At 35.6% G+C, this 23694-nt stretch overlaps 2 protein-coding genes, 1 long non-coding RNA gene and 2 pseudogenes across 4 annotated transcripts; 4 read left to right on the top strand and 1 right to left on the bottom strand.

Moving 5' to 3' along the window:
* Positions 181–6916, top strand: LOC104787410 (NHL repeat-containing protein 2). Of its 2 annotated transcripts, XM_019246000.1 has the most exons (24): positions 181–596; positions 696–796; positions 889–945; positions 1028–1122; positions 1333–1432; positions 1745–1803; positions 2121–2245; positions 2490–2547; positions 2869–2956; positions 3042–3120; positions 3524–3575; positions 3785–3860; positions 4012–4122; positions 4235–4330; positions 4637–4759; positions 4952–5149; positions 5226–5330; positions 5424–5488; positions 5585–5678; positions 5818–5975; positions 6062–6111; positions 6187–6308; positions 6481–6588; positions 6803–6916. In XM_019246000.1, the coding sequence occupies exons 1-24, from the start codon at positions 230–232 to the stop codon at positions 6899–6901; spliced, it is 2586 nt and encodes an 861-aa protein (XP_019101545.1). In that variant the 5' UTR covers positions 181–229; the 3' UTR covers positions 6902–6916. The 2 variants fall into 2 exon arrangements, with proteins under 2 accessions (XP_019101545.1, XP_019101546.1); XM_019246001.1 differs by lacking the exons at positions 6481–6588; positions 6803–6916 and having other exon boundaries at positions 5885–5975; positions 6187–6276.
* Positions 6933–8099, top strand: LOC109133109. Its single transcript, XM_019246002.1, has 4 exons — positions 6933–7024; positions 7120–7370; positions 7463–7612; positions 7717–8099. Exons 2-4 carry the CDS (start codon positions 7203–7205, stop codon positions 7876–7878), a joined length of 480 nt encoding a protein of 159 aa, XP_019101547.1. The 5' UTR covers positions 6933–7024; positions 7120–7202; the 3' UTR covers positions 7879–8099.
* On the top strand, positions 11954–13557 carry LOC104789484 (annotated as a pseudogene).
* On the top strand, positions 16198–23552 carry LOC109132894 (annotated as a pseudogene).
* On the bottom strand, positions 18406–18844 carry LOC109133110. Its single transcript, XR_002038157.1, has 3 exons — positions 18735–18844; positions 18613–18630; positions 18406–18479 (listed from the first exon to the last, which is right to left on the bottom strand). It is a non-coding gene; the product is annotated as an uncharacterized LOC109133110 (long non-coding RNA).

Genomic DNA, 23694 nt, shown 5'->3' on the forward strand with positions numbered 1-23694 from the left:
TTTTTTTTTTTTTTTTTTTTTTTTTCAAACACACACACTTTATCATATCCAAAAAAAACTAACAACAGATGAAAAGTCGAAAATGTACATGCTATGATAAAAACACACGAGGGTAATTTCGACATTTGATTGGATAAATTAACACCCGCCACTAAAAAAAACCACAAAAAATCTCTCACAGTTCAAAACGATTTCGAGAAAAAAAAAAAAATCAAAGCAAAAAAAAAAAATGGCTTTGAAACTAACTTCTCCGCCTTCAGTTTTCTCACAATCAAGGAGATTATCGTCTCCGTGGATTCCAGTAAGATCAAAATCAACACCAAGAGCATCTTCACTCCCCGGATTCCGATTGAGAACCGGAGTTTATTCAAGCAAACCGGTGCTCCCGTCGTCGTCTACGAAAGTGAGTGTGGCGGCGGAGAGTCCTCCGGCGACAATAACGGCGGATGATTGGGGTAAAGTATCGGCGGTTTTGTTTGATATGGACGGCGTTCTTTGTAACAGTGAGGAGCTTTCTAGACGTGCCGCCGTTGATGTTTTTGCTGAGATGGGAGTTGAAGTCACTGAGGATGATTTCATTCCTTTTACGGGAAAAGGTAAAAGCTTTTTATTTTTAAGGATTCGGCAAATCAATTTGTGATTTTGATGTTAATGTGTGTGTTTTGATTGATTTCTTTGGTTTGGGGGATTCGCAGGTGAAGCCAAGTTTTTAGGAGGTGTTGCTTCTATCAAAGGTGTACAAGGATTTGATACGGATGCATTGAAAAAGAGGTTCTTTGAGATATATCTCGATAAGGTGATCTTTTGTGCTTCTTGATTAGGGATGGATAAGAAACTTGTTGATGTTCTTGAAAGATAATGTAATGTCTTGTTCTCTACCGATTATAGTATGCGACGCCAGAATCAGGGATTGGGTTTCCTGGAGCACTCGAGCTTGTTACTGAGGTGAGGAAAAACTGATGTTGTAGAACAATGATGGTTTTGAGCTGTTGGTGATTATGATTTGGTGTTGAAACTTTTGAAACAGTGTAAGAATAGAGGCCTTAAAGTTGCTGTTGCATCTAGCGCTGACCGTATCAAAGTTGATGCGAACCTGAAAGCTGCTGGTTTGTCTTTGACCATGTAAGACTACAGCAATCTAACATCTCTTTAGTATCCATTTCATATTGCAGTGTGGTATCTGTCACAAATTTGACTGTAATAGACCATTCTATATGTTATTGAGTTTTTGTTTATTATTCTGCTGTGTAATCTCTTTTAATATGTCATTGGAGATGTTTCTGCGCCTTGAGGTTCCATGTCTAAATACATGTCAGTGATGTTAACTTTCAGGTTTGATGCCATTGTTTCAGCAGACGCCTTTGAGAATTTGAAACCATCTCCAGATATTTTCTTGGCTGCTGCAAAGATCTTGGGTGCGCCAACAAGTGAGGTAATAGTCAACACTTTTTGTAATATCATATCGTGATGAGGAAAAATCTTCACACACCTACACCTTTTTTGAAATCATATATAAAGACCAAAAATATTTGTAGTCACTTGGAAGTTTCATGGAATAGATGAACAAAGCGTGCCTTAGGGAAGAGAACTCTCTATTTCAAAGTATTTGTTATTGTGCCAACGAAATGACTAGTTGTATATTTGCGAATTCCTGAAGGTGTATGAGTTTACTTCGTCTCCTAGACTTACAGATCTTATTTACTTGTTTTTCAGTAGAGCTAGTTTCTTTTGTACAATTTTGTAGTGTGTTGTTATTGAAGATGCGCTTGCTGGAGTCCAAGCTGCCCAAGCTGCCAACATGAGGTATGTCAAATTTTGCTATTCTTTCTTTATTTTGAATACAGACAATTTAATTTGATACATTATTAGTAACTTCAAGATGCCAGGACAAAGTCTGTAGATTTTCTAGATTAGTGCTTTATGTCAATACCATCCGTTTGCGTTATTCATATTGTTTTATTTTAACTATTTAGCAAAACATCACTTGTGGAGTTCAAAATGCTTTGAATAAATCTAGAGTAATGTAGAACTAAGAAGTTCTAGCTTCGTCATTGGTAAATCCATCTACTTGCTTTATTAGCTCTGGAGTAAGATAGTTTTTATTCATCCTAAATTTGCAGATGTATAGCTGTAAAAACTTCTTTATCTGAAGCAAGTCTTAAAGACGCTGGTCCGTCAATGATCCGCGACAATATTGGAAACATTTCAATCAATGACATTCTCACTGGTGGCTCAGATTCTACCAGTATGTAGTCTCAAAGAAATTCGATGGAAAATATCGTTCTTTCCATTTGTATTTATCTCTTGTTTAATCCTTTTGATTAACTTTTGAATAAAGGGGCTTTCTTTGTAATGAGATTACCCACTTACAACATTCTTCTCTACTGTAGAGTTATAATTCGGCAAATTCATGAATTTTTCTTCATCTAGTTCATAGTGGCTTATACAGTTTCAACCTTTTCTTTTTACATGCTTGAGTACTTACGCAGGAAATTCCACAGCATTACTTGAAGAGAACAGGACCAGTGAAAAAACCAGCGATAATGGGTAAGAAAGGTTCTTTTATCTAAATTATCTTATTGATGCAAGTAGTTTGGTGTTGAGAACTAAGTCTAGGGTTTCTTTTTATATTATGCAAATAGTTAATTCGAGCCATCTACGGAGAGAGACACTTATGATTTGCAATGTTAATGTCAAGGAACACTTTGTATGTATCTCATGGACTTCAAGAAAACGTTGGGATTGTAGAATTTGAAAAACCCTGAAATTTTTCCTCATTGACTGGTTTCATCATTTGAGAATGAAAAAAATAGTATGGCATGTGGAAAATTTCATATACTTGAGATTGCAGATGCAATTTTCCAACAGGTTTCAGGGCTCTCGACGAGATATACTGAGGTACGCAAGTCTTGGCATTTCTCTTTCTTGTGTCTACTTTGCTGCCACCAACTGGAAGGTAAACCTGAAAAGCATACATTCAAGAATAATTTTTGCTGTCAAAGCTTTTGTTTGATCTTATGGAATTGCTGTTATATGTATAGGCAATGCAATATGCTTCTCCGAAAGCTTTGTGGAATGCATTGGTTGGAGCAAAAACCCCTTCTTTTACACAGAACCAAGGTTTGGCCTATTGTCAAAATTTCCATGACTAAAACATAGCTTTCTGGAATGGTTATATCGACATAAATTCTTTCATATCAAACGTTACTGTAGTAAAGGAGAACTCTTGGGTCAAAAATAGACAGAATGTTTTTAACTTATAACCAACCTCATTTTGCAACATATCTGTTTCAGTAGTCGCAAATTTCATCAAGATGAACTAATCCACAGGTCTAATACATATTTGATAGTGTGAAATTTACACTGATTTTTTGTTTTAAATGCAAGTATGGATATAAATAAACAGATCTTGGACCAGAAAGTTTTTCTAATAGAATTTCTCTAAAAGAACATTCTATATACTTTAATCTTTACTGAATTCGGATGTAAACGAAGCTACCTGGTTTTTTGTCTTACCTTGTAGGTGAAGGAAGAGTGCAACAGTTTGTTGATTATATTGCTGATCTAGAGAGCAAGTAAGTATAACTATTTGATAATTATTCAATTTCATACAATGCAGGGCAAGAGTTCGATAATTCGGTAATTCCATCGTTAAAAGAGAGTACCAAATATTAGCACTATAGACTACATAAATTAGAAATTATCACAAGTGGGGTCAAAAAATTGTGGATGATCTGCTGTTCTGACTTGTGTGGGTGCTCTGTTTCTATTGTTTTATTTCTAGGCAAACGGCTACAACTGTGCCAGAATTCCCGTCTAAACTCGACTGGCTAAACACTGCCCCTCTCCAGTTACGCCGGGTAAATATTGTTTAAAGTTATGTTATGAGTTGATAACGTAGATTTTTGTTTCTTTAATCAAACACATGTTGAGGTTTTTTAATGAATCGGTAGAGATGAGATAAATTGCTTTGCATATGCTTCTTAGTAGCTTTTGTCATTTTGTGAGCAGGATTTAAAAGGGAAAGTGGTTGTACTTGATTTTTGGACGTACTGCTGCATAAACTGTATGCACGTATTACCGGATCTAGATTTTCTTGAGAAGAAGTACAAGGACATGCCTGTGAGACTTTACTATTGCTGCTCTCTTATATGTTATTTGGATCTTCAAGCAATTCAAATTTCACTAGGGATGACTAAAAGCTTCAACCTATGAATTCCTATCTGTGTTACAGTTCACCGTTGTGGGTGTACACTCCGCTAAGTTCGACAATGAGAAGGATTTAGAAGCCATACGAAATGCAGTTCTACGTTATGATATCAGCCACCCGGTAATTTCCAAGTTAAAAACTTATAAATTTCTTTAAAAAGTTTCCAATTTATTTGTGAAATTGGTTACTTATGCTAATTCCTGGATTTATGAAGAAATGTAGTGATGGATTCACATTTCCTTATTGGAAAGATTTTAGCTGGCCATAATTACACATCATATTCGCATTTTTGTGTACCACCAGTGTTTATTGTTTGCATTCTCCTTCAATGTTCTTTCTTTGGATACTTTTTCAGTGCTATGTTATAACTATTATTGATAAATTATGGGTATATTCGCTTAGTTAGTTATTCCGCTCACTTTGAAGGTTGTAAACGATGGTGACATGTACATGTGGAGAGAGCTCGGCATCAACTCGTGGCCTACATTTGCTGTGGTTTCTCCAAATGGCAAAGTCATTGCACAGATTGCCGGAGAAGGTCGCCGCAAAGTAACATTTTTAGCTCTCATGCCTATAAATTTATAGCAAGACAAGAATCTCACGTTGTTGCTAAAAGAGTGCTAAAGAGAGAAAACACCAAACTCTGTTTCTTTAAAATGTTCTTTACGTGAAAATTATATGTATAGTCAAATTTGCATTTCCCATGAAAATTTGACTGTTCTTCGGTATTTTCCTTTGAAGGATCTTGATGATTTGGTGGCAGCAGCTCTGACGTATTATGGTGGAAAGAATGTATTAGACAGTACTCCACTTCCAACACGTTTGGAGAAAGACAACGATCCACGTTTGGCCACGTCTCCATTGAAATATCCCGGGAAGTTGGCTATTGATACTCTTAATAACAGACTATTCATCTCAGATAGTAACCATAACCGTATTGTATGTCCATGCCATTTTAGATAATCCTTGTTATCTCTTCTTGTTGTCTAATATGAGTATTCTGTGTGATTTGCAGATTGTAACTGATCTTGAAGGAAATTTCATCATCCAAATCGGTAGCACTGGAGAAGAAGGTTTCCAAGATGGTTCCTTCGAAGATGCTGCATTTAATCGTCCTCAGGTACATACGATAGTCTCACTTTGTGTTAATTGTTTCTCACAGGTTTCGAAACACATGAGCTTTGTTGTTACATATGTGATTGTACTTTTTCAGGGACTCGCTTATAATGCTAAGAAGAATCTTCTTTATGTTGCTGACACCGAGAATCATGCTTTGAGGTATGTATGCACGTTTATATGTTGCTTCTAATGCAAAAAGGAATCTCAAACTTTTGGGTTCGACATCTTATTTTGGAGTTTTAAATTATTTCGTAGGGAGATTGATTTTGTCAACGAGAGAGTACGGACTCTGGCTGGTAATGGAACTAAAGGCTCAGACTACCAAGGTGGAAAAAAAGGAACTAAACAGGCAAGATACTTGACTCGGAACCCTTTACTTATTAAACTTATTTAGAGCTGTTAACTTATGGACTCTGAACTATTCCTGAGTAAATGTTTTTTTGAAAGGTTAAACAAAATGAAATGCGTAGACTTGAATTTTTTTTCAGCTTTTGAATTCTCCTTGGGACATATGCTTTGAGCCGGTGAATGAGAAGGTATACGTTGCAATGGCAGGTCAGCACCAGATTTGGGAGTACAATGTGCTTGATGGTATTACTCGAGTTTTCAGTGGAAACGGATATGAAAGAAACCTTAATGGTTCTACGTATGTAAAAACTAGTTATCTATTACTTATATCACTTGATGTCTGTCATCTTTTCGTATGCTATATCTTTTTTTATCTTGATGCAGACCTCAGACTACATCATTTGCCCAGCCCTCTGGAATCTCATTAGGCCCTGGTAATTGCTACAAACTACACACTTAGCACTTCTTTCACGAATTAGGAGTGAGTTCTATGTGTAATGTAAATGTAGATTTGAAGGAAGCATATATTGCTGATAGTGAGAGCAGTTCTATCCGTGCCCTTAATCTTCAAACTGGAGGATCTAGATTGCTCGCTGGTGGTGATCCGTATTTCTCTGAGAATCTTTTCAAGGTAATGACTTGATTCGTCTTATCCAACAATTTTAGTATTCAGAGATATTATAGCACTATTTAAGTATCCATGCTTAACTCTTCCTTGGCATTTCTAGTGGTTTCACAAGTTAGAATGTTCCATCTCTACACATTAGTTTCTAACATGGGCTAATTGCTTAACACTTCAACAGTTTGGAGACAATGACGGTGTGGGAGCAGAGGTTCTCCTACAACATCCGTTAGGTGTATTATGCGCAAAGGATGGTCAAATTTATCTAACAGATAGCTATAATCACAAGGTAACTTCATTTGGAATGTCCAAGAAAACATCTGTCAGTATGAATATGAACCAAAGAGGGTACACGATTTATATGATCAACTCGAGAGAGAATTCCTTTATTGGATGGATCTTGCGGATTACCATGAACTTAGTTTTGAATAACTCTGTTACAAATATAATAGTAGAAACATTCTTAACTTTTACAAGATCTTAATTTTGAACTTTCATTGTAGATTAAGAAGCTGGACCCTGTAACCAAACGTGTTGTTACTGTCGCTGGAACGGGAAAAGCTGGTTTCAAGGATGGGAAGGGCAAGGGTGCTCAGGGGTGACCTAGGTTACTAAAAATCGTATACATTGATTAAATAGACAGTCTGATTTGTTAGTTTGAAAATTATTTTTCCTTTATCTGTTGTAGCTTTCAGAGCCTGCAGGCCTTGCTCTCACTGAAGATGGTAACTTTCTGGTCCATTTAAGTGTCCTTTTAACTGTTATGAATGAGAGAAGGGTTGAGTACAAATTCCGTTGCCTATATTTTTTTTTTTTTCAGGGAGGCTGTTCGTGGCGGATACAAACAATAGCCTAATCAGATACATATATTTAAACAAAGGAGAAGAAGCAGAGATTCTTACAATGGAGTTAAAAGGTGTTCAACCGCCAATGCCAAAAACAAAATCCTTGAAACGTTTGAGAAAACGTGCCTCAGCTGATACAAAGATTGTCAAAGTAGATTCTGTTACATCTCGCGAAGGAGATTTGAATCTCAAAATCTCATTACCAGATGGCTACCATTTCTCCAAGGTCTAGATCACTTTGCACTCTCTCTCTTTTTCCACTTCCTAATTTGTCTCTCTCGATCTTTATCAAGTATACATATTGCTCATTCTGCACAGGAAGCGCGGAGTAAGTTTGTGGTAGATGTGGAGCCTGAAAATGAAGTAGCAATCGATCCAATGGAAGGAAACCTCAGTCCCGACGGTTCAACGATGTTTCATTTTAGACAATCTTCAACTTCGGCTTCTGTTGTGAAAATCAGTTGCAAGGTTTGCTCCAACATAACTAATTGTTTTAAAGTCTTCAGATGTTGCTTGTTTTTTGTTTTGCTTTTACTTCTTACAAATATATTTTATGAAAATTGCAATTGCAGGTTTACTATTGCAAAGAAGACGAGGTTTGCTTGTATCAGTCCGTACAGTTTGAGGTCCCTTTCAAAGTGGAGTCAGAATCATCTTCTTCTCCGACGATCACATTTACCGTTAAACCGAGAGCATCTTATTCCGGTGGATTACAGCTTCAAGGTACTCGCTGAACCAACCACAGGTATATATGAATATGATCCATTTATGTTATCTGGAGGATTTGATCAAACAAACTTAGAAAGCTACAGAAAAACTGTAACTACTTGTAATCTATTTAAATTTTGTATGATCTATTCATTGGTGTGCCTGTAAAGATACCAATAACAACAACGTTGAATATAATGAGGAAAAACAAAAACATCAGGGGATTATATAACTTTGCTATTTTCTCCTCGACAAAATGCTTATCCTAACACATGTGACCAAGAAAGGGGGGTATACAACTTTTCTATGCTATGTTACATTGACTTTTCTTTTTTTCTTCTTCAATGTTTTCGGTTCTAATAATGCATTTTAACTCTTTTGAAATTTCTTCAACTTTGCGAAGCAGCTTCCCATTTCTTAACCTAACTCAATAGTCTTTTCCCTTTACCCTAATCCATGTCTGCTGTGATTCGGGTAGGCTCTTCCAACCTCAACAGAGTCTTTTGGCCCTCAAGATCCCCCTCAAGGTCCCATATAGATTTACGCACTCGCTCAATATGAATTTGTCTCTCTTTAGGATCAGTCACAGACAGATACTGCCTCATCTCATCCAAAACCTCTTTAGCAATCTTCGGTTTCCCTGACACCACATCAATACCCACATCATCATCGGTTAATACCCCAAACAGCGGTTCATCTCTACTAATCCTTGGTACTAGACGACTTGGGATCACCGCTTGACTGTGAACCCCTCCCTTAGCAACATATTGTCGGTTTAAGGGGTTCAGAGGACATCTTATTTTATCACGAGTCAGAGATGACATTGATAGCACCTCTTCCTTATCCTTTCATACTCGATACCTTTCTCCACAACCTCACCCGATGGAATCTGTAACTCTCTCCTGTTCTTCAATGGCTTTTTGATATCAAACAGAACCCTAACCCTTACGTATCCTCTGCTCAACGGTTTCAATGGATCAAAAGCGATATCCGTAACCTGTCCGATATGCCCCGAAATCTCCTTGATAGTATCCACTGTAAGGTATAGTTCACCGGAATATGATGAAGACGTACCCATATCAAAAAGGGTATATCTAATAAATTCTTGTTTTTATATAATTTAATCTTCTATACTAGTACTCCCTAGACTCAAAATGTACCATGAATTGGTTTTGGTAGGCTTTTCATTTTTACCATTATATCCTCGACCTATCACTTAAAAAATTATGGGTCGGAACGCGGATCCTAAAATATCCGACAACAGAAGGAAAAAAAAACCGCGGATCTGTTTGTACTCCAGATTAATCATTCTCGGATCCAGTATATTTTTCATTCAAGATTAGTTATTTAAGATCCCAAACAGAGTTATTCGTTATAGACAAATACTCTGATTTCATTTTCGTTTAAGGTATTTAAATGCTAACTATAAATTTTATTTACCAAAAATTCGGATAATTGCTTAATTACCGAAACAGATCATAACAAATATTCTTTTAAAAGGAAAATTTTCTGATTCAGTTAAAATATTAGAAAACGAATATTCAAGTTACCAGATTTTACTTAATTCCTTGATTTACGAGATTATAATTATTCTCTAATCTTTTACGATCAATTTTTCAAATGAATATTCATTTCCCAGTTATAACGAATCAAGCAAGTAAATATATTTTGCGTATATTTGACATATCAAATCTTAACTTCTAAGTGATAACCTAAATCTACATAATTTCACTATAAATATATTGAGAACTTCCTATTGGAATATTATACTAAAAGAATACATTTTTACTTCATTACACAAAATGATGGCTCTACCCCTTTCTTACACTCCTTTGAAAGATCTAAAACCATACAAAAATGCTTGGCGTATTCAAGTTAAAATTCTCCACAGTTGGAGAATGAATACCGCTAAACTTGGTGAATCACTCGAACTAATTCTGGCTGACGAAACAATATGTATTAATTTTTTTTTGTCAACCATTGGGCCACAACAGGCCGGCCCATTAGCCTAATCCCTACATTCGTAGGGAGCGGGACTCGATCCCTGGTGTGATGGTGCCTTGTGCATTAAGGACTTACCTTTGGCCACTGCACTAAGGTCACTTCACGAAACAATATGTATTTTAAATATCAATTTAATATTCTTTTGCTAATAGATTAATATCAATTCATTCCAAAAGTATTTTTTTGGTTTATATAGGGTGACAAAATAGGAGCTTCTGTCAGAAAAGATCATATCAAGAAGTTTGAACCTGAATTGGAGCCTGGAACTTGGAAAGTTATATCAACTTTTGGTTTGAATCTTTGTACAGGCTACTTGTGTCCTTCTCTTATAAAGTATAAGATCAATACCAGATATGATACCACAATTTTTCCTACTGATAATGTATCTGATGATCATTACCTATCACTCACATCGTTTGATAGTATACTTGCTGGAAATCTTGACAAAAATCTGCTGCTAGGTAATTTCATAATACATATATATTGTTACTACTTTAGAAGGATGAATTTATTAATAGTTGTATTATCTATATTTACAGACGTTATTGGTCAAGTAGTCAGTTCTGGAGGGATAGAAGAAATCACAAGTCGTAACAACATTACCAGGAAGAAAATTAAGTTCGAGATAAGAGACACTGAGTAGTATTATAAATCTCTAGTTATAGTTATAGATTTCAAAGCTTATACATTAGACTTTTTTTATATAATCTATGTTTGTTCAAATTCTTAATATAGGGATAAACGATTATCATGTACTCTGTGGGAAACCTACGTTGAAGCTTTAGATCGTGCTAACAATGAGACAAGTGATGGTATGGTTATGTGTTTCCTATGCTTTGTTAAACAAAACAGCTTCAAAGGTAACAATACGGATAATATTTATACATTTAATTTGTTAATACCAAAATTAATTGTAGAAAACCTTTAACTACTGTATCCTATTTATATTTGATTTCAGAAAAACGATACATTGAGAATGCTTTCAATTCTTCTATCTTGATGATCAATCCTCAGTTACCAGAGATGGAGGCTTTTCAGAACATGTAAATTCAAAGAGCGTAGAAATTATTTAAAATTTAAAATGTTTCATTATTATTTACTATTTCTATTTTTTTATTATAGTCTTCCTGCAGATCAATTGGCTTTAACAATTACCAATTCTGGTGGAAAGAGAGTTTATAACCCGTCTGGCTCCAAGAGTGGTCTTGACTTCCCTTTGCAAATGATCGTTGACGTACTTGCTGAAACAAAGGTAGTTTACATTTATTAATAGTCTAACAATATATTAACATAATCTGTTTTGGAAAATCAATGTGGTATAAGCTTAAGGATGTTATATTATTTTGATAGGTAGGAAAATGTAGAATCGCATGTATTATATCAGCAATCGATACAGATTGGGGTTGGTTCTATATTAGCTGTCGAAAGTGTAATAAGAAGGTTGATAAAGAGGACTTGACAATTAAATTGGAAGATGTCAAGAAACCAAGCAAACCAAGGTGGAGGTGTGAAACCTGTAGCGAGTGGGCCACGTTGATTGAGCCTAAGTAAGTCTTCTAATTAATTGTCATCTATTTTGAAATATGAATATTTGTTGGTTGACCTATTAGATGATTTATTCCTCTTTAGGTACAAATTACATGTCCACGTTTGGGACAATAGTGGTGAAACCAAAATTTTCCTGTTTGATAGTTGGGCATAAAAAATTGTGGGTGTTTCCGCAGTTGAAATACTAAATGGTTCATTTGAAGAGGTATATTTTTAAATTGTAGTCTATTGAAAACCAGTAATTTTAAACCAGTCTATTGTAGTCTTTTAAATCAGAGGAGACAACGTCTAGGTATATTTTTATTTGTGTTTATACCAGTAATTTTTTTGTATATCATTGATTAAATATATGATAGCTTAATTTAATTTCTCTAACCATATGAGTAAATATTGTTTTGGCTAGACTTTTGTTTGTCAGACCTGGAAAAACAGAAATTGCTACTAAGAGAGTTACAGAAACTATTGAAAAGAAATGGATGTTCATTGAAAAAATACAAGCTTATGCCACACATATCCCTTGAAGATGTAACATTGCCTAATCAGTTGATAATGGATGAACTCAACTACAACCGTGAGGATTCAGCAAAAAAACATGATGGTTGGAAAAAGATGCTAATAGAAGAACAAAAGAAGATTTATGATGAGATAATGGAAGCTGTAATCAATGACAAAGGTGGTGTCTTTTTTTAGAGGAACAGGGAAAACATTTTTGTGGAAAGTATTGTCTGCAGCAATAAGATCAAACGGTCATATTATTCTCAATTCGGCATCTAGCGGTATTGCATCTCTACTGCTAGAAGGAGGAAGAACAGCTCACTCTAGGTTTGCCCTTCCTTTATATCCAAATGAAACTTCTACTTGCAACATGTCACGGAGCTCAGAACTTGGTGTGTTGGTTAAAGAAGCAAAGTTAATCATATGGGATGAAGCTCCAATAATGAGTAAATACTGCTTTGAGACATTAGACAGAAGCTTGAAAGATATTATGAGGAGTAAAGAAAACAAATTGTTTGGAGGAAAAGTTGTCCTTTTTGGAGGTGATTTGAGACAAATTCTTCCCGTTATTGTTGGCGCAGGAAGGGAAGCGATTGTCAATGCATCATTAAACTCTTCATACTTATGGAATCAGTGCAAAGTTTTAAGATTGACAAAGAATATGAGGTTGCTTCAAGACATTGGTAAACAAGAGGCCAGCGAGANTAGGCCAGCGAGATAGAAGAGTTTTCAAAATGGATACTGGCAGTTGGAGAAGGAAAAATTAATGAGCCTAATGATGGTGTGTGTGAAATAGATATCCCACAAGAGTTACTTATTCCAGAGGTTTCCTCTCCGTTAGAGTCAATCATTGAAGCTATTTACGGAAAGAACTTTGCCACTCAAAAGGATCCTAAATTTTTCCAAGAACGAGCTATTCTTTGCCCTACGAATGAAGATGTTAATTCTATCAATGATGTCATGTTATCAAGTTTAAACAGTTAGTTCATCTTTATTCGTCCTTTATTTATTGTTAGTAATCCTTCACACTTAATTCATCGGATTCATTAATTTAGGTTTTGTTTTTTCTTATGTTTTCAGCTGAAGAAAAAATTTATCTAAGTTCTGATTCAATTGACCCTCAAGATAAACGTGCAATGAAAAATAAGGTTTACTCACCAGATTTCCTTAATACCATTAAGGTTTCGGGTATACCTTATCATAGGCTTCGTTTGAAAATAGGTTGTCCAATTATGTTAATGAGAAATATTGATCTGCATGGTGGTTTAATGAATGGTACAAGACTGCAGATCACCCAAATGGCGGACCATGTTTTGCAAGCTCGGATTTTAACTGGTACGCGAGTTGGTAAGATAGTTCTCATACCTAGGATGTTGATATCACCATCAGATGCTAGATTGCCTTTCAAAATGCATCGAAGACAGTTCCCAGTCTCAGTTGCTTTTGCAATGACTATCAATAAGAGTCAAGGGCAATCTCTTGAAAATGTTGGGATATACTTGCCTAGACCCGTTTTCTCACATGGTCAGTTATATGTAGCAATGTCAAGGGTTAAATCAAAGTCTGGATTGAAGATGTTGATAACAGATAGTGAGGGAAAACTTCAAACAAAGACAACCAATGTTGTTTTTAAAGAAGTTTTCCAAAATCTTCACTAGGAAATGGAATGGTAGTTAATCCCTCAATTCTTGGTATATTATAATTTCGTTTGACTAATATATATGCTACTAACTCTATATTTATTCTAATTTGGTCTACAGGTTAAATACAAGAAATGGTTGAATGGGTTAAGGAAGGAATATGGTACTTTCATGACTATATGAGTCATTTCTACTATTACTATTCTTTTTTTTTTCTTATTGTTTACTTTGGATATTAAACATTCATAAACACAAATTATTATTATTGCTTAGAATCTTAGAACACAAACCAATAAAACTATAGTCCAATATTTCTTTGTGCGTAATCTCTTACGAACCTACGATCCGATATTGTCGAATATATACCCTCTTACATAGCTACTATTCAATATTGATGTGTGTCTGATTTTGTAAGCAACTATATTATGCAAAGTATGAGATTATATAAAGAGATTGAATTAGTGTATAACCACAAATATTTATTTTTAAACACTATATAAACTTTGAAAATAAGTTGAAATACCTAACTCAGACAAGAAAAAGGAAATTTAAAAAACAAATTAGTAAAAAAAAATTTTAATCCCGTGCTGTAGCACGGGTTATCCCCTAGTTCCCTATATAAAACGGAAGTACACAAACTTTTGTTGTAGACTATATAATATTTATAAATTGGTTACAAAATAGGTTATACATTAAATATAGGTTGATTATAACGAAAGTTATAAATTAATTGGTCAATCTGTGGACTATATGAATACAGTTAAGAATATCCCAAAGAATCCTCTTAAAGAGAATTTTCCAATGATTTATACAATTTTCAAAATAAAATATTTAATGTTCCATGTATTGTTACAAAATATATTCTATTAGACATAAAAATATATTGTTAGGCATAAAAAGGAATAAAATCTTGGCAATTTATCACACTTAATTGTGATTATTGGTTTGAGATTTGAATAGAGTTTTAAAGATTTTAAATATTATGTAGAATTTGCCGTTATTAGATCAAAATTTTGTTAAACTCTGTTAAAGTTTAGTATTTTTAGTTTGTGATTTGTAAAAAGTCATTTAAAATCTTAACAAATTTAGGTTATTGGATTCAGATTTTTATGTCCCTTCAGGGACATCCGATAAAAAGGATTCAGACTTTTATAAAGTCATTAAAAGTTTTGTGTTATTCAATTAAAATAAAAAAATATAGGATTGTTAATGAGTTCAATTATTATGTTATTGGTTCATGATTTTAGACAGTTTCTTTACAAAATAAAGTCATGGAAAGTATCACAAAAATACAGAGATTGTTGGGAGGACTATACAAGATTTTAGAAAACTAATTAACAAAAATCTCTAGCAATCTTTAACAATCTTTCACTTATTTAATTTTAATGATTTTGTTGAACTCTTCAAAAATCTTCATAAATCAGAATCCAATACCACCCTCTTAATCATGATTTCCGAGATCTTATTGTACAGTTGAAAATAAAATCTTACCTAAGCACGACCCATAATTAAAACACTTTCACCAAACATGTTCAAAAATTAAAATAATAACAAACAACAAACATAATCATTTCTCATACATAAAATTACAAAATTAACAATATAAAATTTACAAAATAGGTATTTTTTCAAGTTATCATATTTAACATATGATTTTGTTGCATAATGTTTTATCCAAAAAAAATTTAAAAATATTCATATAAACTATATATATTCTAAAATTATAATATAAATAAAAGAAATTTCAACCTGTGCTCTGGCACGGGTCCTAATTTAGTTTTAATGTTATTTAACTAAAATTGATTTTAGAGTATGCAAAAGTGTACAACAATGTATTTTTTTGAGTAGACACTTAAGACAATTTTTGCATATTCTAAGATACTTTTAATTACATAATTTAAAAATTAATTAAAAATCAAGTGTTTAAACATCCATCAAAGATAATTATTGGAGATGGTCTTAGATCTTCTCCAACGAGGGATTCTAAATAAGAACCTCTTATTAAAATATTAGAAATTATAAAAATAAAAATAAAAATAAAAGCAGAATGAATGTTGAAGACAATTCTAAAATTAGTGATCTTAGATACCTTTTTCATGGATTTTTCCATGTGTCAGTTTCTAATTAACTTAAATATTTTAATAAATAAAATTTAAATTAAACAATTAAATTAAATGAGAAATATTATTATAGAAAATATCTCCATATCTTATTGGAGGTGCTCTTAGACCATCTCCATTGATGGTATTTAAGAATGTCTTAACATTAACACAATTAAAATTAAATCAAAATACATAATAAAATTAAGATTCCCTAATCTAAGCTTTTTTAGAAATTGTTAAGCAATCTATGTGTCAGATTGTTTTTCTCTTTTTATTCCTCTTCCTCTTTCTTTTCCATATCTTATTCATTTTGATGTTTAGCAACTATCAATGGACCATTAAATTTTCCACTATCTTAAAACATTCTTAATTCAACTTTTTCAAAAATTTATAATAAAATAACTTTTAAGCAACTTTGTTTAAATTAATTGATAGATGCTCTTAAAAGTTAAAACTTGAACAAAGTCAACAATAACAAACAGTACAGCTTGTGCCATTTTCTCCGCCATTTTCTCTGTGATTTTAAACCACTCCCGAATCAAGATCCTCTCTTCTCATGGCTTCTTCTTCACATCGCACCCAAGGACACACCGTCTTCACGAGCTTCCACGGACCAGATGTCCGCAAAACATTTCTCAGTCATTTACGGAAACAGTTTAATTCCAATGGGATCACGATGTTCGACGATAACCAAGGGATCCAGAGAGGCCAAACCCTCACCCGCGCTCTCACAAGAGCGATTAGAGTATTCGAGGATCGCGATCGTACTGCTCTCGAAGAACTATGCTGCATCGAGCTGGTGTTTGGATGAGCTGTTGGAGATTTTGCAGTGTGAAAAAAGAATTAGACCAAATAGTGATGACTGTCTTCCACGGAGTAGTTCCTTCTGATGTGCGCAAACAAACCGGAGAATTTGGGATCGCTTTCGAAAAAACTTGTGCTAGTAAAACAAAGGACAAGAGGCAAAAATGGAGCGAAGCTTCGACCTATGTCGGTAACATAGCCATAATAAACACCCCATAGCTCAGCTTCAGCTCCAGTCTGGACACCTTCTTCTCCCACGCAATGCAAAGACCATAATAAACACCCCATAGCTCAGCCAAAGGAGCCGAACATTTAGACATAAAACTTTATATTATTAGGAACAGAGGAATATTATCTTCAATGGGAACACACGTAAACATTTCCTTTTTGGCTTTCTCTTTCTTGTCAGGGACAATGAAGCGAACATGATCGATCAGATTGCAAGTGAGGTTTTTTCACGCATACTAAACCATACACCGTGTAGTGACTTTGATGGAATGGTTGGACTTAAAACTCATTTGAGGGAGATTGAGTCGTTGCTAGATTTTGATCATGATGAAGCGAAGATTGTTGGAATCTCTGGTCCCGCAGGAATTGGTAAAAGTACCATTGCTAAAGCTTTATATAGTCGACTTGTTGGAATCAAGTCTTTGATTAATCCACAAAATTGGTGAAACAGAATCAAGAGCATGAAGAGAAGAAGATGGAGAAGAGTTCGTTGGTTAGAACGAAGAAGAAGGTGAAGAAGCGTTGAAGAAGAAGACAAAGAAAATTGGTATTGGGCCTTTTGTGTTATGTAAGTCCATAAACTTGTTTAATGGGTTTGTATTCTGCTTTCATAAAACTATAGGGTAAAAACCTAAGTAAGTCTCATATATAAGTGTAATGGTGTATAATGAAATGGATAAGAGAGTTTAAGGAAAGAAGAGGCTAAACCTAAAAGTCGAACATGGTATCAGAGCTTCTGGTTCTTGGTGATCTTCAAGCTTGAAATTCCTGCGCAAAAGAAACATGGACACAAGTATGAATCAGGTGATTAAAGAGAGAGAGTATTGTAGTATATGCAAGAAGCATAACCACAGTGAAGAAAAATGTTATCTCAAATGTCGATATGAAACCCAGTTTTCATTCAAGCAATTCAGGCCGAGAAGAGGCTGTTTTGGCTGCGGGAAACACGGGCATTTTGAAAAAGACTGTCGAAGCAAAAAGCATCAAGATAGAAAACCACAAAATTACCGGGAAGAAGAAACAGGGCTGTTTAGTGCAGCATATGTTGTAGAGCAAACAAGCAGCGATGAAGTGTGGCTGATTGAAAGTGGAGCAACTAATCACATGACTCGTGAAGAAAAGCTCTTCACCACCATAGATAGGTCAGTTCGAGTTCCCATTAGAATTGGAAATGGCGCTAGATTAATGACTGCAGGAAAAGGAAACATTGAAGTGGTAACTAAGAAGGGAACAAGAGTTATTAAGGATGTGTTTTTGGTTCCAGAGATAGACAAAAACTTGTTGAGTGTGCCCCAGATGACTAGAAATGGTTATCAAGTGTTGTTTGTTGGGAACAAATGCATTATTCACAACCAAAAAGGGGATAAGATTGCTGAAGTAGAAATGGCAAGGAATGCTTACTTATTGAGGATGCAAATTGCAGAGGAGAGTGTGCAAATGGCCAAAGAAGAGAGTATGTCTGAGCTGTGGCACAAAAGATTGGGTCATTCAGGACTACACAACCTGCAAAATCTCCAAACAAATCAAATGGTTAAAGGATTGCCATGTTTCAAAGTGATCAAGGATGTATGTGAGGCATGTGTAAAAGGAAAACAGTGCAGAGAGGAATTCCCTAAGATATCAGAGACCAAGAGTGAAGGAATTCTAGAACTAATCCATACAGATGTATGCGGACCAATGCAGACACCATCATGTAATGGAAGTGTATACATACTTACTTTTACTGATGATTACTCACACATGCTATGGGTGTATTTCCTGAAGTCAAAGTCAGAGACATTTGCCGCTTTCAAGAAGTTCAAGAATCTGGTTGAAACACAAACGAACAAGAAGATAAAGAAAATCAGGTCAGATAGAGGAGGAGAGTTCAAGTCAGAAAACTTTACAAAATTCCTAGAAGAAAATGGAATTGAAAGGCAATTTACAGTAGCTTACTCACCTCAACAAAATGGGGTTGCTGAGCGTAGAAACAGAACGTTGATGAACATGGCAAGAAGCATGTTAAAAGACAAGGAAATGCCAAATGAATTTTGGGCTGAAGCAATATTTACAGCAGCTTACCTTCAAAACAGACTACCCACTAAGGCTTTGAATCAGAAAACCCCACTTGAAACTTGGAGTGGCCATAGACCTTCTGTCAACCACCTTAGAGTATTTGGATGCATATGTCATGTGTGGATCCCTGCAGTAAAGAGAAAAAAGTTAGATGATAGATCGGAGAAAGCTGTGTTCATGGGATACAGTAGTGTAAGTAAAGGGTATAGAGTGTATGTCCTGAGTACAAGGAGGATAGAAATATCAAGGGATGTTGTTTTTGAAGAAAACAAAAGTTGGAACTGGAAAACTCAAGAAGAAGTTAAGGAACAACCTGAGGTGTCTCCGAGTGCTGAAAACCCACCTCTTAAGACATATGTTGGTGTACAAAGGAGAAATGATACAAGTCCAGCAAACAAATCAACTACAAGTGATGTGAGACACGAAATTAGTCCCATACCCTTTCAACTGAGTGGAGAAGTGTCAGAAATTGGTAGCTCATCGGGACAAGTTCATAGAGTCAAAAAGCTAAGTGATATTTATCATGAAGAAGAAGAACAAGACAATGAAGCTAACCAAGTTGAGGAGGCATGCTACATATCCTGGCAGGAGCCTAGTTTTTTCGAAGAAGTTGTCAATGATGTAAACTGGAGAGATGCAATGGGTGAGGAAATTTGCAGCATCAATAAAAATGATACTTGGGATTTGGTGGAGAGACCTACAGATAAGAAAATAATCTCTGTCAAATGGATATACAAGATAAAGACAGATGAGGTTGGTAAAATCCAAAAGTTGAAAGCAAGATTAGTGGCTAGGGGATTTACTCAAACCTATGGAGAAGACTATGGAGAAACGTTTGCCCCTGTATCGAGACACGATACAATTAGAGCCCTAATAGCACTTGCTGCACAAAGAAAGTGGAATTTACATCAGATGGATGTTAAATCAGCTTTCTTAAATGGAGAAATCACCGAAGAAGTGTATGTAGAGCAACCACCTGGCTTTGAGATAGAGGGAGCAGAGAATATGGTTTACAAATTGAAGAAGGCTTTGTATGGTCTAAAGCAGGCCCCAAGGGCTTGGTACAGCAAGATTGACTCATACTTCATGTCACAAGGATGCAAGAGAAGCGACTGTGATGCATCAATGTACACACTAGAATGTGAAGGTGAAATCATGATAATAAGTCTATACGTAGATGACCTTATTATCACAGGTAGCAATGATGATATGATCAATCAATTCAAGGAGAAGCTGAAAAATACCTTTGAGATGACTAATTTGGGAAAGCTCAAATACTTCCTTGGATTTGAGATCACCTACACAGATGGAGGAATATTTCTAAGTCAAAAGAAATATGCACAACAACTGTTGGAAAAATTTGGGATGAAGCATTGCAAGAGTGTAGGGACACCACTAGTACCAAATCAAAAGGATCAAGAAGAAGGAGCAGAACTTACCAACCCAAAACTCTATCGAAGCATGATCGGAGGATTGTTGTATCTTGCTGCAACTAGACCAGACCTTGCATTTGCTGCCTCTTATCTGTCCAGGAGTCTATCACAACCAAGAGAGAAAACCTTGCAAGAGGCAAAGAGAGTGTTAAGGTACATACAAGGAACAATAGACTACGGATTAAACTTTCAGGAGACAAACCAAATAGAGTTAGTTGGCTACTCAGATTCAGATTGGGCTGGCTGCAAAGAAGATATGCGAAGTACCACAGGAATGTGTTTCACACTTGGGAGTGCAATGTTCACATGGCAAACTCAAAAACAAGATACAATTGCCCAATCCACAGCAGAGGCGGAGTATATGGCGCTGAGTGCAGCCACAAACCATGCAGTCTGGTTGAAACGTTTAATGGGGGAATTAAAAGTCAATGCTATAGAGAGTGTCCCAATCTATTGCGACAATACATCGGCGATAGCAATTGGAAAAAATCCTGTTCAACACAAGAGAACAAAACACATTCAAATTCGTTATCATGTTGTTCGAGAAGCAGAAAGAGATGGAGTAATCAGTCTACGGTATTGCAATGGGGAAGAACAAACTGCAGACATTCTTACCAAACCACTTGGGAAAAAGCGATTTGAAGATCTTCGACTCAAACTTGGAGTAATGCAAAACCCAGCTGGAAGAAGAACGATTCAAAGAGGTATCACACAAGCTCCACCAGTGGAAGCAAACATGCACAACCGAGAGAAGATTCAGGTAAATGAAATCAAAGAGAAACAAGAGATCAACGGAAATCAATTAAGGAATAAGGTGATGAGGGAGAAAGAAAACGTACCAGTAAGCTATGCAGACATCGTGAAGAGATGTTGTCCAATGGAGAAAGGAATCAAACCGAAAACTCAAGGGAATATGGAGGTCAAAACCCTAACATCAAATTTGGGGATTAATCGAAAGAATTGAGAGGGAGTGTTGGAATCAAGTCTTTGATTAATCCACAAAATTGGTGAAACAGAATCAAGAGCATGAAGAGAAGAAGATGGAGAAGAGTTCGTTGGTTAGAACGAAGAAGAAGGTGAAGAAGCGTTGAAGAAGAAGACAAAGAAAATTGGTATTGGGCCTTTTGTGTTATGTAAGTCCATAAACTTGTTTAATGGGTTTGTATTCTGCTTTCATAAAACTATAGGGTAAAAACCTAAGTAAGTCTCATATATAAGTGTAATGGTGTATAATGAAATGGATAAGAGAGTTTAAGGAAAGAAGAGGCTAAACCTAAAAGTCGAACACGACTCTCTAACAGGTTTCAATATACTTGTTTCATGGACAACCTTAAGGGAAACTATAGTGCACTCGATGACTATTCTTTGAAGCTGCACTTACAGGAGCAGCTTCTTTCTAAGGCTCTGAACCAAAACGATATAAGGATTAGCCATTTGAGTGTGATAAAAGAACGGCTACGCCACCAGAAGGTTCTTATCATTCTTGATGATGTGGAGAGTTCATTTCAACTAGAGGCTCTGGCTGATATTACGTGGTTTGGTCCTAATATGTATAAGGTTGTAATGCAGAGCTCCTTATACATATTGATCACGACAACAATGGAACTAGAGTTGTAATGCAGCGTTTTCTACAAGTAATGGCTAGAGTTGGGAACGCAAGATTCTAGTAGATGCCCATGAGATTTGTTCTGTTCTAGAAAATGCAGAAGTAAGTAAGTTTTCTATTTGATGGGTTTCGCATTGCCATGTTTATTCAATGTCGTTAAAGCAGACCTTCTCTAGCCACTAACAAGTTATATGTTGATATATATTTGTTAGGGCACTCGATCAATTGTAGGTATATCATTTAACGTAGCCGAGATCGAGGAATTAATAATAAGCGCGAGTGCTTTTAAAAGAATGCACGAACTTGTCTTCTTGAAAGTCTACCCGAGAAAGACAATTGCACATTCCAGAGGAGATGGAATTTCCACCAGGCCTACGATTACTAGATTGGTATGCATACCCAAGAAAGACTCTTCCGCTAAGATTTTGCCCGGAAAATCTCATCCAACTCACTTTGGTACATAGTAAACTCGAGAAGCTATGGGAAGGAACTCAGGTTAGTAATTTATGTGTTGTACTGTTGATGGGAAAGTAGACAACTGTTTGATAGCAGCAATAATCAATCAGATAGCATCATAGCAAAGAATGAAATAATATGTAGAGATATATTCACTTTCTCATTATGTGTTGTTTTTTACATTCAGGCTCTTGCAAATCTCAAGATTATGAATCTCTCAAGGTCATCTCGTTTGAAGGAACTCCCAGATCTTTCAAACGCAACAAATCTGGAGAGATTGGATCTGTCTTTTTGCACTGCTTTGGTAGAGCTTCCGTCCTCAATTGCGAACCTTGCTAAACTAGATTACTTAGTGTTGAATTCCTGCACAAGTCTGCAAGTCATTCCAACTCTCATCAACTTGGCATCTCATGAATCTCCATGATCATCAGCATAACGGGTTGCTCACGATTGAGGAGTTTTCCTGATTTTCCGACCAACATCACAAAGTTAGTTATAACATGCACAGCAGTAGAAGAAATGCCTGCATCAATTAGGCATTATTCTTGTTTGGAGTATGTTGATATAAGTAGCAGTAGAAATCTCAAGAGCTTCACACATCTCCCCGCAAGTGTAACACATATAAAGCTAAGTAATAGCGGTATTGAGATGATTACAGATTGCATTAAAGGTCTTCATAATCTACAAGTCCTTGATTTATCAGGCTGCAAAAGACTCATGTCACTGCCAAAGCTCCCCGGTTCACTCAAACGTCTAGTGGCAATTGATTGTGATGCACTGGAGAGAGTACCTAGCCATTTAAAATTTCCAGATGCAGAGCTTGATTTCACCAACTGCAAGAATCATTTGTTCTCGGGTGGGCACTCTTACCGGGAAGAGAAGTACCTGCGGAGTTTGATCATCGAGCCAGAAGAAATTCTTTGACATTAATTCCTTCATTCTGCTTTCAACAGATTTAAGGTTTGCGTTGTGATTTCGCCTAATCATCACCAAGCAACAGAATTTATAGCTTCAGAACTATTGTATCGTTGCACAGTCATCGACAGCTCAGTGAACTCCGCTGAGATGACGTTCAACTTATCCCATGTCTCAAGATTTCAAAAGACACATCTGTTTATATTTCACTCCAGCTTGTCATTTATCGATCCCACTGAAGTGAGCAGAGACATAATGGTCCAGTTCAAAACCAGAGACAATGTTTTCAACGTTATTGAATGTGGTATCCAAATCTTGACAGAGGAATCCGACGATAGCAACAGTGGGAGCTCTAGGGACGAAGATGAAGGTAAATCGAGCGAAATGTTTTACATGGGCTATAAAAAAAACTAAATTAAAAAAATCCAGTGTACACGGGTCCTAATATAGTTTTGTGACAATATTAGGATTAACTACATGGTGTGTCATTAGAAACCTTTTTTTTATATAGAGAAATTATCGTGGTTGCAAAAAAAAAAAAAAAAAAAAAAAAAAA

This window comes from Camelina sativa, chromosome 5 (genome assembly GCF_000633955.1).
Source record: "Camelina sativa cultivar DH55 chromosome 5, Cs, whole genome shotgun sequence".
Lineage (NCBI taxonomy): Eukaryota > Viridiplantae > Streptophyta > Magnoliopsida > Brassicales > Brassicaceae > Camelina > Camelina sativa.